The 15485-nt window shown below is 52.4% G+C and overlaps 7 protein-coding genes across 7 annotated transcripts; 5 read left to right on the top strand and 2 right to left on the bottom strand.

The window, feature by feature from the left end:
• Positions 1–385: 385 nt before the first annotated feature.
• Positions 386–1186, top strand: NFIA_041110 (putative oxidoreductase, short-chain dehydrogenase/reductase family; the record flags this gene model as incomplete). The annotated part of the gene is made up of 2 exons (XM_001266429.1): positions 386–748; positions 809–1186. 2 exons carry the CDS (start codon positions 386–388, stop codon positions 1184–1186), a joined length of 741 nt encoding a protein of 246 aa, XP_001266430.1.
• A 630-nt stretch (positions 1187–1816) lies between these two features.
• On the top strand, positions 1817–3261 carry NFIA_041100 (questin oxidase family protein; the record flags this gene model as incomplete). Its single annotated transcript, XM_001266428.1, has 4 exons — positions 1817–2017; positions 2075–2229; positions 2282–2409; positions 2468–3261. 4 exons carry the CDS (start codon positions 1817–1819, stop codon positions 3259–3261), a joined length of 1278 nt encoding a protein of 425 aa, XP_001266429.1.
• A 164-nt stretch (positions 3262–3425) lies between these two features.
• Positions 3426–5459, bottom strand: NFIA_041090 (C6 zinc finger domain protein; the record flags this gene model as incomplete). The annotated part of the gene is made up of 3 exons (XM_001266427.1): positions 3426–4550; positions 4605–5051; positions 5103–5459. The coding sequence occupies 3 exons, from the start codon at positions 5457–5459 to the stop codon at positions 3426–3428; spliced, it is 1929 nt and encodes a 642-aa protein (XP_001266428.1).
• A 513-nt stretch (positions 5460–5972) lies between these two features.
• On the bottom strand, positions 5973–7740 carry NFIA_041080 (putative MFS monosaccharide transporter; the record flags this gene model as incomplete). The annotated part of the gene is made up of 5 exons (XM_001266426.1): positions 5973–6125; positions 6183–6272; positions 6322–6972; positions 7025–7555; positions 7615–7740. 5 exons carry the CDS (start codon positions 7738–7740, stop codon positions 5973–5975), a joined length of 1551 nt encoding a protein of 516 aa, XP_001266427.1.
• Positions 7741–8298: 558 nt separating this feature from the next.
• On the top strand, positions 8299–9804 carry NFIA_041070 (UPF0075 domain protein; the record flags this gene model as incomplete). Its single annotated transcript, XM_001266425.1, has 4 exons — positions 8299–8336; positions 8412–9238; positions 9295–9665; positions 9727–9804. The coding sequence occupies 4 exons, from the start codon at positions 8299–8301 to the stop codon at positions 9802–9804; spliced, it is 1314 nt and encodes a 437-aa protein (XP_001266426.1).
• Positions 9805–10550: 746 nt separating this feature from the next.
• On the top strand, positions 10551–12242 carry NFIA_041060 (uncharacterized protein; the record flags this gene model as incomplete). Its single annotated transcript, XM_001266424.1, has 3 exons — positions 10551–10773; positions 10829–11382; positions 11442–12242. The coding sequence occupies 3 exons, from the start codon at positions 10551–10553 to the stop codon at positions 12240–12242; spliced, it is 1578 nt and encodes a 525-aa protein (XP_001266425.1).
• A 2101-nt stretch (positions 12243–14343) lies between these two features.
• NFIA_041050 (uncharacterized protein) lies at positions 14344–15411 on the top strand (the record flags this gene model as incomplete). The annotated part of the gene is made up of 1 exon (XM_001266423.1): positions 14344–15411. One exon carries the CDS (start codon positions 14344–14346, stop codon positions 15409–15411), a length of 1068 nt encoding a protein of 355 aa, XP_001266424.1.
• Positions 15412–15485: the final 74 nt, after the last annotated feature.

Here is a 15485-nt window from a genome sequence, read left to right as displayed (position 1 = left end):
CATCTCTGTAGCCAGTATACTTGACGTTTTTTAAGACTTTCTACCGCACTACTAGAGACACTAAAGCAAGCTTTCTGCAGTAGCCTCCTATTTTCGCATTAAAAATAGAGAAAATCCCCCCCACATGTAGCCCTGATGCAGCGGGTGCTGCCCGACAGGTGTGGGAGACTCTCTCAGAATCCACCAAGCCAGATGTGATAGCACGGTGTCACGGTGATTAGTCCCCCGAAGAAGGAAAAATATGACCGAGTCCGAGGCTGCCGAGCTACCTAAATATTTGCCTTGCTGCTGGGCGGACGGAAATTATCTTCCCTTCCTGCAGAGTTGACATACCGTCGTTCGTCCCTTTTCTTACGTGCAACCCCTTTGACATCCTACTCTCATCATGACCTTATCCGGCCGTGTAGTCGTCGTTGCCGGTGCATCCAAGGGCATCGGCAGAGCCATCGTCCTGCGTGCGGCCGCCGAGGGAGCCAGCGTGGTCATCAACTACATGTCCGACGTCAAGGGTGCCAACGCCCTGGTCGCTCAGATTGGAAGTGATCGTGCCATTGCCGTGCGGGCGGACATCTCCAAGACCGCGGAGGTTGACGAACTTATCGAAGCCACAGTAGCTCGGTTCGGGCGGATCGATGTCCTGGTCCCCAACGCGGCCTATGTGCCTGAGAGCGACCTGCGGAGTGTCACTGAGGAGGACTTTGACCGCGCCTTTGCTGTCAACGTCAAAGGGCCTTGTTTCCTCGCGAAGGTTGGTGCACCCGTATAAGTCTAGATTCAGGGACCGATGCTAACACCCCCCTCCTCGCAGAAAGCCTTGCCTCACATGCAGCCGGGGAGTACGATCATCTTCATCTCGACGGACCTTACCGATACGTCTTCGGTGCCACCACATTTCCTTCTTTACGTATCGACCAAGGGAGCGATGAACCAGATGGTCAAGGTCCTGGCGCGGGACCTAGCGAGCGCGGGAATCCGCGTCAATGCCGTTTCGCCAGGTGCAACGAGCACAGTGTCCTTCCACAAGGCCATGGATGAGACTCGGGTACAAATGATTGCGAGTCATAACCCGTTCAACCGAATCGCGGAGCCGGATGAAATTGCCGCAGCGGTTAGTTTGCTGTGGGGGAAGGATAGCGCTTGGATTTCGGGCCAGGTTCTGAGAGCCAACGGTGGTGGTGTCGTCTGAAGTGGTGGGTCCTGGCATGTAGAGATGGTACTAAATGATCCTAAGCGCTGCAGATCAGAGTAGAATAGAATACATAGACTAGCAGTGTGAGGGAATATGTCTATCTATCTGAGGTATATCCGTTATTGAAGGGTGTTTAACCCATACCCTCTATTCTTATAGTACCTTTCCTTTTCCCGATTGTAGAGTAAGCATCGTAACTACCGAAATCATTTGCCAAGCACGTATGGTCCGTTCTGAGGAGAGTCAGACCACTAGAGATATTTTCCCATTGGAGCAAAAAGTCACGTCTGTGGAATAGGAATATCATGAGATATCTTGCCTCCTCACCGGCTCGGACTTTGAGAGTTCCTAAGCCCGAGATGATTTCATCCGACGGACCTCCAACGAAGATGATCATCAGAGACTGCCGCACTTGACCAAATGCTTGCTTGAGATCGTCGCTGCAGCATATGGGTGGGTTGAGTAACAAGAGGGAGACTTGATCAGGGAGAACGAAGGTATATAAACGCCGCCGTCAACTGGTAGAAGACCGTACTCTTTCGACAGGCATATTAAGCAATCTCTTTAGAAACTTGACAGTCCGATTTACCATACACAAGCGTAATCCAAGCTTCCAGACTTCCAGCAATGACTCCCAGCACTAGCCAAAAGTCTATCCGACTGCCTCCCGCGTCCCGCTTGAGGGACCTCCCTCCGGTTCCTGTTTACGACGTGACCAAGTTCCCCGATCCGCGAACCCAGAAGCTGCGAAACCTCCTTGAACAAGGCCATATCACGGTTGCGCCGCTGCGTGACCCAGAGCTGATCCTGCACAGTCACTTGCCGCATGTATGTTTTTGCCTAGACATATGGTTACGAGAGTCGTCCGTTGACTTTGTTCCAAAGCTCCTTGGCTCTGCGTATGCGCTGGGTGCCAACGGCGACCAATTGACCAGGACATATGAACATGAAATTACCCAGTTGGTCCCTATTGCTCGGGGGTTCATCCGAGGCGAGGCCATTTCCAAGGAAAACTGGAGGGATTTTCTGACTCGTAAAGAGTGCGTTGTTATGTCCCTACAGGGAGGAACAAGTTACTCACTATCCAGCTAGGTACACTGTGGCATACCAGGACTTCTTCGATAATGAAGTGAAGGAAAAACAGGGAGACTGGGGAAAGGTGCTTGAAGAGTATCTCTACTCCGGCACGGAGCCACTGGTGAACGGCTGTACTGGAGGCTGTATGTGATCCACTCTCACCCAGGGAGCACAAGTGTGGCTGACCGTCTAGCGAAACAGTGGGCCACCCGGTTATCCATCTCGCCTACGCGTACGAGTTCCGCAGCAAAGAGGTAGCGGCGCAAGCCCTCAGTCAGGGGTGCACGGAGTACAATCCTATGCATACCGTCCTTGACCAGGCGCCACCTGACACATCGAAGTATAAAACGACCTCCCTGGCTGAGGTCTTTGAGAAAGTGCGGCAGGATCCACGACTGGACGGTCTGTTCTCCGAGCCTGGCATCGCCAACCTCGACGTCCTATACCAGGAGCAAAACATTGCTGTCGTGCTGGAACACTGGAACGCTTGGGAAGTCACTGACCTCCTACCCCAGTTTGAGGAATGCTGCGACCTGGCCGTCCTGGTGGCCCTGAGCAATGGCAACCCACGGGACTCGTTCGACTTTTTCAATGTCCACTTCATGACTGTTGCCCACGCGCTGCGAGTGTTGTGGCATTACTTCCCCACTGACCGCCGCGCATCCATCTTGAAACAGTATGCGCTCTTCGGAATCATGACCTACATCTGCCAGTTGCGGCCCCGCTTCTCCCTCGACTGGATCGAAGCCGTCGAGGTAGATGGCCGGGACTGGAATTGGGTGGTTGATACCGCATTGGCGCACAAGTGGGCTCTGGATGCCCATTTCTTCAAAGTGGTGCGGGCTCCGAAGGTCTTCCAGGAGACGTTTGGTCGTAAGGATGACTTTTACCTCAAGGCGGCCATCAAGTATGTGACTGAATTCGATGGATGGGAGGGATACGGCGAGGGTGTTGCGGGTTTCATTCCAAGCCGAGATGGATATAGACCCGAGTGATGGTTGCTTGGATGACGACTGATAGTAGAAGAGATAGCTACGAAGAGCATGGTGTTCATGATATCATCTCTGTATGGATGAGTAATTACAGTAGTACAAGAGTCCCAGATCCATGACCGAGCTAGATCCTTTGATTTCGGCAGCTAGTGTCATGAGGTATCACGTTAGGATAGCCCACCGTCAAAGATCGCATGCAGCTCATAGAAGCGGTCGGTAAAATCCCCATACTGCGCCCACGCGCTGACCTCCTGGTCTTGTAGTTGCGTAAGCTCCTCCGCCGCCAAAGTCGCGTCAGGTACAGATGGCAGAGACTCCGACAGGGCTGGGCCCTCGAGAGACGCCATGTCCATATAGATGTGGGAACTGGGCGCTTGAAGCCCTGTCGAGTCGGAGTCGACCACCTTTTGTCGCGCAGCTCGCGCGTTGCTCATCAAACTGTCCATTGACGCCGAAAGCCAGTCATAGTGTGTACCAACAGCCTGCTTCTGAAAGAGGTCATAGCTACGCTCAAGCGTATGCCAGTATCTGTCTATCACCCATCGGTCAGTACAGACGCAGACCTCGGTCATGGCGACAACCAGCGCATGCCAGGGAAAGTATAACAGCTCGAACCAGCACCAGGGCTGTGCCCGAGGATCGCTGAACATTCTCTGACGTCGTTCTAAAATGTCGGCTGCAAGGGCGAGCATTTGGGGCGCTGGTAGCTCCGCAGGGACAAAGGTCGGACTCCTCTGGAGGGGCCGGAGAGCGATAAGTTGCAGGACAGCAGATATCTGCTCCTGGATCTGGCTAGTGAACCAGTGGAACGGAACATTTTCGGGGTCGCAGCCGGCCAGCAGCTCCTTCGTAGTACGACGGAAGTGGTCCACCGTTTGCTGTCGCATATGGATGTCCGTGATGCCTGGTTCAGCAAAGTGGGATAAATCCAAGGCACGTAGAGCGCATTGGCCATGCGCAAACAGAATGAGAAGGGTAGCCTCCGTTGGCCCGCTTTGCGCAGCCGGTAAGGGATCCTCCGAGTCGAATCCAAAGTCATCGTCGTTGATGTTCGTGAGGGAATGTGTCTGAATCCAGGCAGACCGCATCATGCTTTCCGATCCGCGGTTCAGCGATGCCTCAAGGTCCAACCAGCCGATCAAGTGCCACAAGCGGCGACGCATCTCGCGTTCAAACGGCGTTACTGGAAATGGGGGATCGGTCATGTGCAGCGAGAGTGCTTGTGCTATGCGAAGAGCTACGCTGAGCATTGTCCAGACCTTTCGGCTGTGATCGTGTGTTCTTGCAGCCACCTGCACCAACAGTTAGCTAACCTTGCAGTCTCCTCGCCATGGCAAGGCACTGACCAAAGACAGGACAAATGCCTGCAATACAGTCAGATGATTTGTAACCAGAAAGTCGACCCTAGCGAGGGCTGTCATGGTTTCATCATTGTATCTTGCCAGTACCGTCTCTTTCCTCTCGGCAAGCAGAGCGAGACATTGGTCTTCAGCCAGGCTTGAGCTGGCCATATAAAACACAGCAGAGGCCAGAGCCGCAGGTACCGGATGCCCCGGAGCATAGTCCAAGTAGGGCTTTCCCTCCAGGAGATAGGCGCAGAGAGATGGCCGGTGCAAGATCTTCAAGACCGGGTCGACTTGGCGAAGAAAGATGTCGACGAGTATCCTCCGACGCACTGGTTCCGAAGGTAGCTCCGGGTGATTCTCTGTGTGCCGTTCTCGTCTGGTCGTGTTGTTGGCAAACCCGCTGCCAAGGGCGTCGTCTCGGGTGTCGGTGGATTGTAGAATCACCGACTATTATTGCGGTTAGAGAATTGTCACTACTATTAAGGGCATACCGCTCACCGGCTGAGGAGGAAACAACTCTTCAGTTGTCTGCACCCTTTCTGACGGTGGTTTTGGCGCTCGTCCACTCCTAGGTATGGTAGTATCGCCACGGCTGCTGGACACATCTTCCGTTCCTCTTTTTGAGTGGGTAAAGTCCTCTATTATCTGCTCTAGCTTCGCTACACGATTGCTCAGATCTTGCTCTCGGCTTATTGCCTGCTTTCCCGACCGGCCGCGTGGCCAACGTGGCCTCTCAACAGCAACACATGAAATCCCATGCTTTACACAGTTTGTGCAGGGGCTCTTCTTGTCGCATTTTACTTTGCGGCGCGTGCAGGCCTGGCAGGTTAAGCGGACGGCCAACGCGGGAGGCATGACTGGAGTCGTCGCTGGATATTGAGCTGGACTGAATTAATGCAGCTTAGGTCGCTGTCAGAAATCATAAATCATACATACAGTGCCGATTAACTTGCATTAAATGAATTAGTTGTCTAGAGTTGTGTGGAGAATGGGGAGAAATCAATTGCACAAAAGTCTTGATTTTTGCCCCGCGAAAAGGAATCCATCAGGCTCTTTAGCTTTAAGGGGTAAGGTCATAGAATAGTAATAGAGGCTAGTACTAGTACTAGTAATATGTAGTACATTAATTAGAATAGGGTCACATGACAGCTGGTATCCGGCTGGGACACTTCATTGGTGCCTAAGGCAGATTGCAAGCATCCAGACACCTTAGGCCCTAGGGCACCTTTTCATGCCTCAGGCATTACCACTCCAACCGGTGTGAATATCTCATCTGCCTCCTTATATTGCACTACTGCCTGTAATGCAATGCAGCTGGTCCATGGGAGTGATCATTGTATTGCCTTCAACAGATTGAGTGTTATTCTTTCAAACTGACGGCTTCGCGTCGTGATATAATACTTCAGCAATACTAGTACTCTCAGCAAGACCAAGGATCCTCCGGGCCTCCTCAATAGGTATATTGTACGGCATCGTCTTCTCCTTTTTGACCGGGTCACCACCCGCAGCGAAGATGACATCCTGGAAACCCAAATATTAGCCTACTGGGTTTGTTTCATGGCAAGGAGTGATACTCACAAGCTCCTCGAGACTTCTCTTCCTTGTTTCGACTAGGAAAAAGTAGATGATGGGTACGAAGCAGGAATTGAAAATGGCAAAAATGATATACTAGACGCACGTTAGATGACGGCCCACAAGGAGAGCGAAGTAGTCTTACCGTCTTCCAGCCGATATTCTGGAAAGCAGGCGGGATAATCATGACCACCACAAAGCAAAACAACCAGTTGCCAGCGCTGGCAAAGGCGTTGGCCTGGGCACGGCATCGCAGCGGTGCAATCTCGGCGCTGTACAGAAATGGTCCTCCCACCCAGGCCAGGCCAAAAAAGGTATTGAAGAGAAACAGGAATCCAGCAGCAGTGAGTTGGCAGGTGCGCGAATCCGTGCTTTGAAGCCCAGCGATCACAGCAAAGCAGCAGGACATGCCGACTGTAGTCCACAGAAAGGCGCGACGGCGTCCAAGACCTTCTATGAGGAAAACGGACAGAAGCGAGCATACAGCATACTCCAACCCTCCCATGGCAGCGATAAGGTGGGATGTGCTGGCAGCGAGGCCGAATGACTCCTGTAGAATCTTGTTGGCGTATGTCGAGACCAAGTTGATTCCGGATAATTGTTGTGCAGATTGCATGAAGAATCCAATGGCGACGCGGTGGAACATCTTGGTCTTCCCGTTGCTCAGCATTTCTCTATAGGAGAACGGAGCGAGTTCGCTCTGCGCTTCGAAAGAGGCGATGATGGCATCGCGTTCAAAGACCAGCTCGGGGTGGTCGACGGGCAGGTTTCGGAGCTTTGACAGGTTGTACGTGCCCTGCAAATTTGTACGGTCAGCGAGAAGCCTTCATCGTGGGAAGAATACACACCTCTTCAACCAGACCGTGTTTGATCAACCAGCGAGGGGACTCGGGCAGAAAATTGATGAATACAAAGACGATCAAGGCCGGAAAGAGCTGGATGCCGACGGGGGCACGCCATTGCGCTTGACCCTTTACAAAGAAGAAGCCATAGCCAACAAGTTGGCCACAAGCAACGCCAAATGTCTGTAGACCACCCTCAATCATGACCCAACGCCCGCGACTATGCGCTTTCGCACACTCAGACTGCCATGACGGGATCGTGGCTACCTGTAACCCGAGCCCAATGCCGCTGAGGACGCGGCCCAGTGTCAGTTGAGATAGAGCCCAGGCACTGGTCTGTAGCGTGCCGCCGATCAACATAAAGAGCATGCCGAACCAAACGGTCAGACGACGACCGAGGCGATCACCCAGGTCCAAGCAGGCGAGGGCACCGACAAGAGCACCAAGTTCGAAAGAGGCGATCACGATGCCCTGGATGTTGGCGTTTTTCATCTCGGGGAAAACAGATGTGAAGGACTCTTCGGTAATGAGACCACCCTATTTATTTCTTAGAACGGGGAGTGTCACTTTGGAAGGGCTCGAGAAAGGCAGTATACCATAACGCTCATGTCGTAGCCAAAAAGCCAAAAAGCACATGTCGCAATGCCTGCCACAAGAAAATTGAGCGTCAGACCCGACGCACCCATGTGGGTGGTGTATCTGGTCAGTGGGAAGATGGCCATGATTGAGATAGATGACGGGATTTTGACCCAGGGCATGTCATAGAGTCGCAACTGGACGTTCCGATTCCTGTCAGGTTGGAGAATTTATAGATTTTCAGAATCTGGGGTTTGATCATGGCGTTAGTGCCAAACCCCAGGCCAAACAGGGTCCGGGGAGTATAAACGATAAAATCCCCGGAAGGCATGCAGCTCCGAGAAGGTTGGATACTGCGGAAGGCAATCATCCCCGAGAGGAGATTTCCCCAATTGTCTCCACAGCTCCATACTGACTTTGGTAAGTCTCGAGACTCTCCAAACGGAAAACCCCCACAGACCTCTGCTTGACTGCATCCACTTGAAAAGATGAAGTGCGGAGAATGGCAGGAGGAATGACTGACTCTGTCTCCGGAAGGGAATTGAGTCCGATGTGCCCGGTGTGAATGTGAGGTGTGTTGTGGGGGCGTGATTTTGTCGAGCTTTCTCCCAGCAAGATATATAAAGTATGCGCAGCATCATTATGACCTTTCACTCCATGATCTGTATCTTCAATCGCGCATTCCCTTAACGCTAGACCGCACGATGCCTTCCGCTTTGAACCAGTCCGGCGGCAGCCCACTGTAAGTGTTAATACCTCTTGAATGCACTCGGTCTTTTGCCCTTAACATTGCTGACATGTGGTTGGACTCCAACAGTTCGCTGAAAGTCATTGGACACAATGCGGGAACGTCCATGGACGGGGTCGACCTTGTCCATGTCCACTTCACCCAGGACAGCCCGAAAACGCCGTTAAAGATGCAGCTCCTGCACTACGGAGAATACGCAATGCCGAAAAAGCTCAAGGCAAGAGTCATGAAGCTCATCAAGGAGAACAAGACGACGCCCGAGGAAATGGCCATCGTCAACATCCAGCTGGGGGAGGTCATTACAGACGCCGTCAAGTGGTTCGCGCAGGAGAACAATTTCAGCCTGGCATCGGACGTCGATCTGATTGGTGGCCAGGGCCAGACGATCTGGCACCTACCCCTGCCGGAGCTCTTTGAGGGAAATCAGAGTCGAGCACATCTCGACATGGGTGAGATAGCCATCATTGCCGCTGGCACAGGCGTCACCTCGCTTGGCAACTTTCGCGTGTCCGATATGGCTCTCGGCCGACAAGGCTGCCCGCTATTTGCAGCTCTCGACTCCCTCCTGCTGAGCCACCCGACGCTCAATCGTGCGGTGCAGAACATTGGCGGCATTGCAAACTTTTCCATCTTACCCCGAGGCGCTGTTGAAGAGTGCTACGACTTCGATACGGGACCTGGAAACGTGTTTATCGACGCTGCGGTGCGGTACTTCACCAACGGTCAACAGGAATATGACAAGAATGGTGCCATGGGCCAGAAGGGCAAGGTTGACCAGTCTGTGGTAGATCGAGTACTACAGGGGCCGTACTTTGTGCATGATATACCCAAGACTACTGGCCGAGAGACGTTTGGGGATCGGATGGCGGAAGACATCTGCGATGAGATGCTGGCGCGTAAGTCGACTACCCCAATTAGGACTATATATATCTGACAGAGTGTGTCAATACAGGCGGCGCTACACCCGAGGACTGTGTCGCCACCATAACTCGCATCACAGCGCAGTCCCTGGCCGATGCCTACGAACGCTGGGGGCCGCCGGGGGGCGTCGACGAGATCTACATGGGCGGCGGTGGGTCGTATAACCCTAACATCATCAACTACCTGAAGGAGCGCATGCCCAACACACGTATTGTCCCCATCTCCGAGATTGGGATTCCGATCGGTGCAAAAGAAGCTCTCGGCTTTGCGTTATTGACGCATGAGTGCTTCGTCGGACGACCCATGATTGTGCCCAAGAGGACTGAATCGGACTATCCAGGGGTGGTGGGCCAGATCCAGCCGGGCAAGAATATGCACCGAATCCGACAGCATGTTGCTCAGGTAAGTTGACATTATAGAGCTATCCAGCTATCCAGTAACATGATACTGACATCGACGACAGTTTTGGGGAGACTTTCCTGAGGAGGATGTGAAATGCACAACAGAAATGATTCTTCTCCCTTCTCTGTGCAGCTCATAGCATACTACAACAATAGCTGCTGGCAACGGAATAGAAAGAAATAGCAATCTAGTAAAGAGTGCGAAGAGTCTGGCATTTTAGATGAATATAGTCATATTCCAATTATTACCTAGTTAAGTTACTCAGATATAATTACTAAGGACGTCCTCAGTACTAAACTTACATCTTTAAAGGCCAAGGTACTTCCATAGAAGTACGGAGTAATTTATACCTACTCTTGGCTCCCTGCATGTCACTGGCCCATCCTGATCCCGGAATAACCCCGCTATGGCCGTAATCCGGGGTGCAGCAACGCACATATGGAGCACAGGCACGATGATCTATCATCTATGAATTATATTCATTCATTCTCTGAATACACACACATATGCCAGTCTGGACCAAGGAGATGCCCACTCTTCTACTTGCAAAGGACCAGATATTTATTTGCATTTCGTGTTGAGTGCGAAGATGGGAATGTTGCAGATGCAGTGATTTGTAAGCCACTGTTCCTGTTTTCTCATGGCTTTGGACTAACTCAATCTTTTTCTCTCCCCACAGGTCCAAGGCTGGTCCGCGCTTTTAATTTAATATTCTTTAAGGACATATGCATTAATTGTCTACGTAATATAGGTAATACAGTCACATTCGCGAAACCGCGTCATCGGCAGTTCGGCACTCGGCAATGCCGCCCTTTCGGGAATCCATCTCGAAACAAGTGCGAGGGCCTAGCTCGAGATCCAAGTTAGGTAGGTGGAGTATGAGAGATGCCATTGTGTTATAAAAGGAACGCTGACATTGGATGTCAAGCATGCGAGCAGTGTCGCAAGAGCCACGTCAAGTGTGATCAGTCGCGGCCTTGCGCTTTATGCAAGCGACGAGGGATCGAGTGTTCCCTTTGTCAAGACGTCACTTTTACCGCGCTCGAGTTCAAGGCACCCGCCGCTGGCCTTTTAAAGGACTTTGTCTCAAAGACTGTAGAAGGTCCAGGTTAGCAGCACTCATAGGACGGTAGCAGAAACACGCTAACGCCTTCAAGTAACAGCGACCTTTGTGGACGAAACGGAAGAGGTCGCCGACCTATACCAGGTCACAAATGCGAGCGTCGAGGCCTCGAGCGTTACATCAGACCAGCATCCGTCGCCGCGGCCTGGGCTATCCAGCCACGGTACCCCCGTCACGGATGCCACTGACGCCTTTTTCCTCTGGCGATACATCGACTTCATCGGGCCGCGCTTCGACATGTTCGACGATGCACCGCGGTATTTCTCGACAGTCGTGCCGCAGCTGGCTCTAAACGACACGCTTGTTCTGCTAGCCTGCGTCGCCGTGGCAGCCCGCCAGTACTCCCTCGTCAATGACCAGCAGCAGCACAGTCATGAGCAGGCTTTGACATACTACAACGCGGCGATTCACCTGCTGTCCAAGCGGCTACAGGATAGCGGGCCAGACCCCTCGGTATTTGCGAGCTGTCTGCTTATAGCTCATTGTGAGATGGTCGAGAGCAAGGCCACAGCCTGGGACTTGCACCTCAAGGGGACCGGCGATCTTCTTAAGATGCATGGTTGGCATGGGATGAGCGGTGGCTTGGCACAGGCTGTATGTCCTATTTCTCTATGCTATGATGATGTGGCTAACCTGGAATCGTCAATATACAGTCATTCTGGATTTACTGCAGAATGATTATCCTTGCCTCTCTTTGTGCCGGCAAGCCAGCAGCATTAGAACCGAGAGAATGGATTCCTGGGGGTGTATTCCCTGATCCGGCCACGTGGACGCTCAAATCATGGCAGAAAAAGGTCGTTTTTCTCCTCGGGATGGTTCACGATTTCTGGAGTCGCACGCCCCCCGACGACATGGATCGACACGCTAAGCAACCTCACGATGCCCGATGGAAGGAGCTCGAAGCGGAGCTGGTGAGCCTCCAGAGCCAAGCGCCAGCCGTGTGCTCACCGATCAGCATTCTACCTCCAGATGGAGAGGACAATCCCTTCCAGTCTGTGCGGTACTTGAACGGTCCCGTGTCCGCCGCTTGGCAAATGCTGCACACTGCTTTTCTCATCCTCACAATTTGCACGCCTTGCTCGCAGGCGAGTAGCCGCCTCTCCGTGCTCTCCCGCCCCGACGTGACTGGCCGAGCACAGATGTACGCGCGTCAGATTGTTGCCAATTCGCTGGCGAATCGATGCACCATCGCGTGGGCGAATGCCGTCCAACTCCTTACTATTGCGGGTCAGTGTCTCGTGGTAGACGCGGAACGGAATGCATGCGTCCGCGTTCTGCGAGAGATCCAGCAACAGACGGGCTGGAACACGCGAGCGAGCATCGACAGACTTGGCGTTGCGTGGGAGAATAGTTTGAGCTATGAGTCTCGGGGGAGGCACTCGGCGGTCGGACAAGTAGATGCTGGGAAGCTGCTGTATTATGTTTGGCTTGGTGACGAGAGAAGTCCAAGCTAAATGATTATGCTCTAATCTCAACGATGACAATTCGTAACCCTTTAATGATGGCGCCCCAATCAACTTATGCACTTTCTCCTTAAAGTTCTCGAAATTTTCATCAACAGCCTCCATCAATGGAATCTCTTTCATGAGAGCTGGACGTCCTATATCAACCTCCGAAATCACATTTATCATCATTCTGGTTCTGGTAGTCTTTCCTTCTTACCAGGCCGTATGAGCGCGCTCAATTGCATCCTATTACAGCTATTGTATTCCATAGCCCCTGTATCAAACCCCTGCCCTCGATCCTTTTCAGGTGGCAGCCTGAAGGGATCGGGGGTCGGATACTCAAGATACCGATTGTGTTGTTGTAAACTGTACATTCGGATATAGATTCACCTAGTTCAACGTCATATACTCCGTACTAACGATGGATTGAGGTCACAACACAGCAGTCCTACGATTTCAGTGCTCAACCTGATCATGGAGATTATAGTCTGTGGCCTGTTCACAAAGACTATCAATATCCAGCAGTGCACTATATATATATTCCATGTTCGGTAAATATCAGTTCCGCTTTCTATCAGGTGAATATCATGATAACACACCAAGTATATCGCTTGAATCAGGACACTAGCAACTCCCACCTGCATCATGGCTTCTTCTTGGAGGCTATGCCCACTGACAGACGGCCCAACTATTTTTCTGGGCTGTCAGCCTCAGCTAGATTGTTTTATGAGCTCCCACCCGGATCATCGAACCCCATCCAGGGGACTGACTACTTGGCCGGAGTCCTTTGGCCAGGTCGCAGACCTTTGAACGTCAAGCTGATGCGACACGCTGACGGATGGCACCGCGATATCCAAGACGGTGCGTGCTGTTTCAACCCCTTCACTTGGCGAACCAACTAACAGGGCGTGGAGATCTGGAGTCGACCGGAAGATCCCGCGTTCTTTGCCTTACCTCGTCCGACATTCTTGATCCATTCGGCGTATCAGCAAATGCCCTAGATGGCGTGACCACGATGATAGAGCGTTTCCCAAAATCACTCATTGAGCTGATCACTATTCACCCGCGCGTTGAGAAATTTTTTGAGTGGGATGATGTCCCTGGTGTTGTGAAACAGCATGCTAGATGCGCTTCTACAACAGGTATCACCCGGAGGACAAGCAAGGCGGCACTTGCAGTGATACGACCGGATGGGTATGTCGTGGTTGTTGCCGAGCTTGGAGATGTCGCTCGGCGTAGAGAGCTACTTGCGGCTGTGTGTCCGCACCGCTTGAAATGGCGGAGGATGTCGATATGAAAGGTGGGGATAAAATTCAGGGCAATATTTCTATAGAGAATAAGTGCAGAAGAAACAGTCCTGGGTTTCATCTCAGTCTCATCTCAAAATATGTCTGCTGTTTGTATTCATGAGGAGTAACGCTGTTGATTCGCGGATTATCATGAGAGAGTCTGCCGATCATCTCCGGTGGAGATCTACTTAGCTCGACGAGCGTTTTGCGAAAGTTTTCATCGTGCACTTTTCTGAGCTCGGCGTTTTGATGTCATTCTACTCTGGCCAAGCCTCCATAAGGCCATATCCCGCTCCGAATGGGGAGGTCTGCTCCTGAAGTCGCCGCATTTTGACCTGACAGGTGGGATTTCAAGGGCGCACGGCATTTGCAACACTAGAGGTTTGGTGGATATAGAGCCAAGAACCAACAGGGGTTGAATCATGCTGGCTCTCCCCGACAGATCGGCACGGAATGCATCCAGCACCGCCCGAACTAGGCGCATATCGGTCATCTCTCCACATTTCCACTCAACAATCCCATCTGTATGAGCTTATTGCCAAGAGGTGTTTTGAAACAAGTGGTGGGAAGTCTCCTCCGCTCATATGTCTCCGTGAAGTCCTCTTCGGGGTGATGATATACCGCTGAGTCGCTTGCCTGGAGAACCGACCCCCGCCGAAACATGCTTGGCAGACAAACCTGGATACTTAAGTGTCCTTTAATTTTGCCCAGGGAGCTGAAGAAGGTATATATGCTGTGGACATCCTCCATGAAAGCGGACAAAAAGATAGCCATAGGCTCTTTCTTGTCCTTGTATAATACACTATACAACCCAATTCGTCATGGGTAAATCCGCTATACTCGCAGGAGTAATCGCCCTGGCCACGGCTGTCTCCGCCCAGTGTGGCTCTGGTACCCCAGATGCCACAGTTAACGGCGCAGACGGTTCGTACACTGCCGCTGTTGGGTCTGAGGAAGTGTACTCGGGCGCCGACTATTACACCGCTATCCAGACTGCTCTGGACGCCATCAGTTCGGGACAGCGTCTATCGGTCATTGCATCGGGATCCATCGGCACCAACGTCATAAGCATCAGTAGCGGCAAGACGTTTGAAGGATGCGGAACCATCGACGTGGGCTACAACGAGGGCGGACGCGGCGCGATCGAGTCGCTCGACACGGACGGGGTATCAATCCCCTACCTCACCATGACCGGCAACCCCTACTTCGGCATGCGGTTCTACGGTGTCACAGGCCTCTCGCTCGGCACCATCACCATGAACCTGAGCGGAGGACTGGGAATCCGTTTCGAACGTGACGAAGCCGCCAACGCCGACGTCAGCATGGACAGTATCACGGTTACCGGAGCCGGAAGTCATGCCGTCGAGACCTGGAACATTGACGGCCTCACCATCAACAAGGTCATTGCGCGCGACGTGGGTGAGTGCGGCCTGTTGCTGCAGACAACGACAAACGCGAAGGTTGGCCTCGTGGACGGCGACAACGTCGCTGCTGGGAATGGGTACGCCACTTTCCGCATGGCTAATGCCAATGGTCGACTCGCTGATGGGAGCTACACTACGAATGTGTTTGTGGACAATGTCGTCTCTCGCGGTGGCGGTCGTGGTGTCTTTTGTGTCTCGGAGTCGGGCGGTGTTGAGATTGGAAACGTGGATCTGGCTGACAATGGGAACAATGCTATCCTCATTGAGAACTGCTATGGAGTGTCGATTCTTGGGGGGACTGTTGAGGGTGGTGGTGAGGTTCGACTTGCGGCTCGCGACGAATTTGAGAACAATCGCGATGTTTCGATCACGCTGGAAGTCAATGGAAACAGTGTGACGGAGAATCCCTGCGGTGAAAACATCACCTGGAACATTTCTGGTGATGCCAGTCTTAATGTTTGTTAGGCGAATTCGTCCTGGCTTTTGTGGTGGATGACGAGAGCCACAGGAATGTCTATAGCCACATCTCCCCCTTCAGA

The sequence above is a fragment of the Aspergillus fischeri genome, genomic scaffold, assembly GCF_000149645.3.
Source record: "Aspergillus fischeri NRRL 181 1099437636247 genomic scaffold, whole genome shotgun sequence".
Taxonomy (NCBI): domain Eukaryota; kingdom Fungi; phylum Ascomycota; class Eurotiomycetes; order Eurotiales; family Aspergillaceae; genus Aspergillus; species Aspergillus fischeri.
The sequence above is the reverse complement of the archived record's forward strand: the minus strand, read 5'-3'. Positions and strand labels throughout refer to the sequence as shown.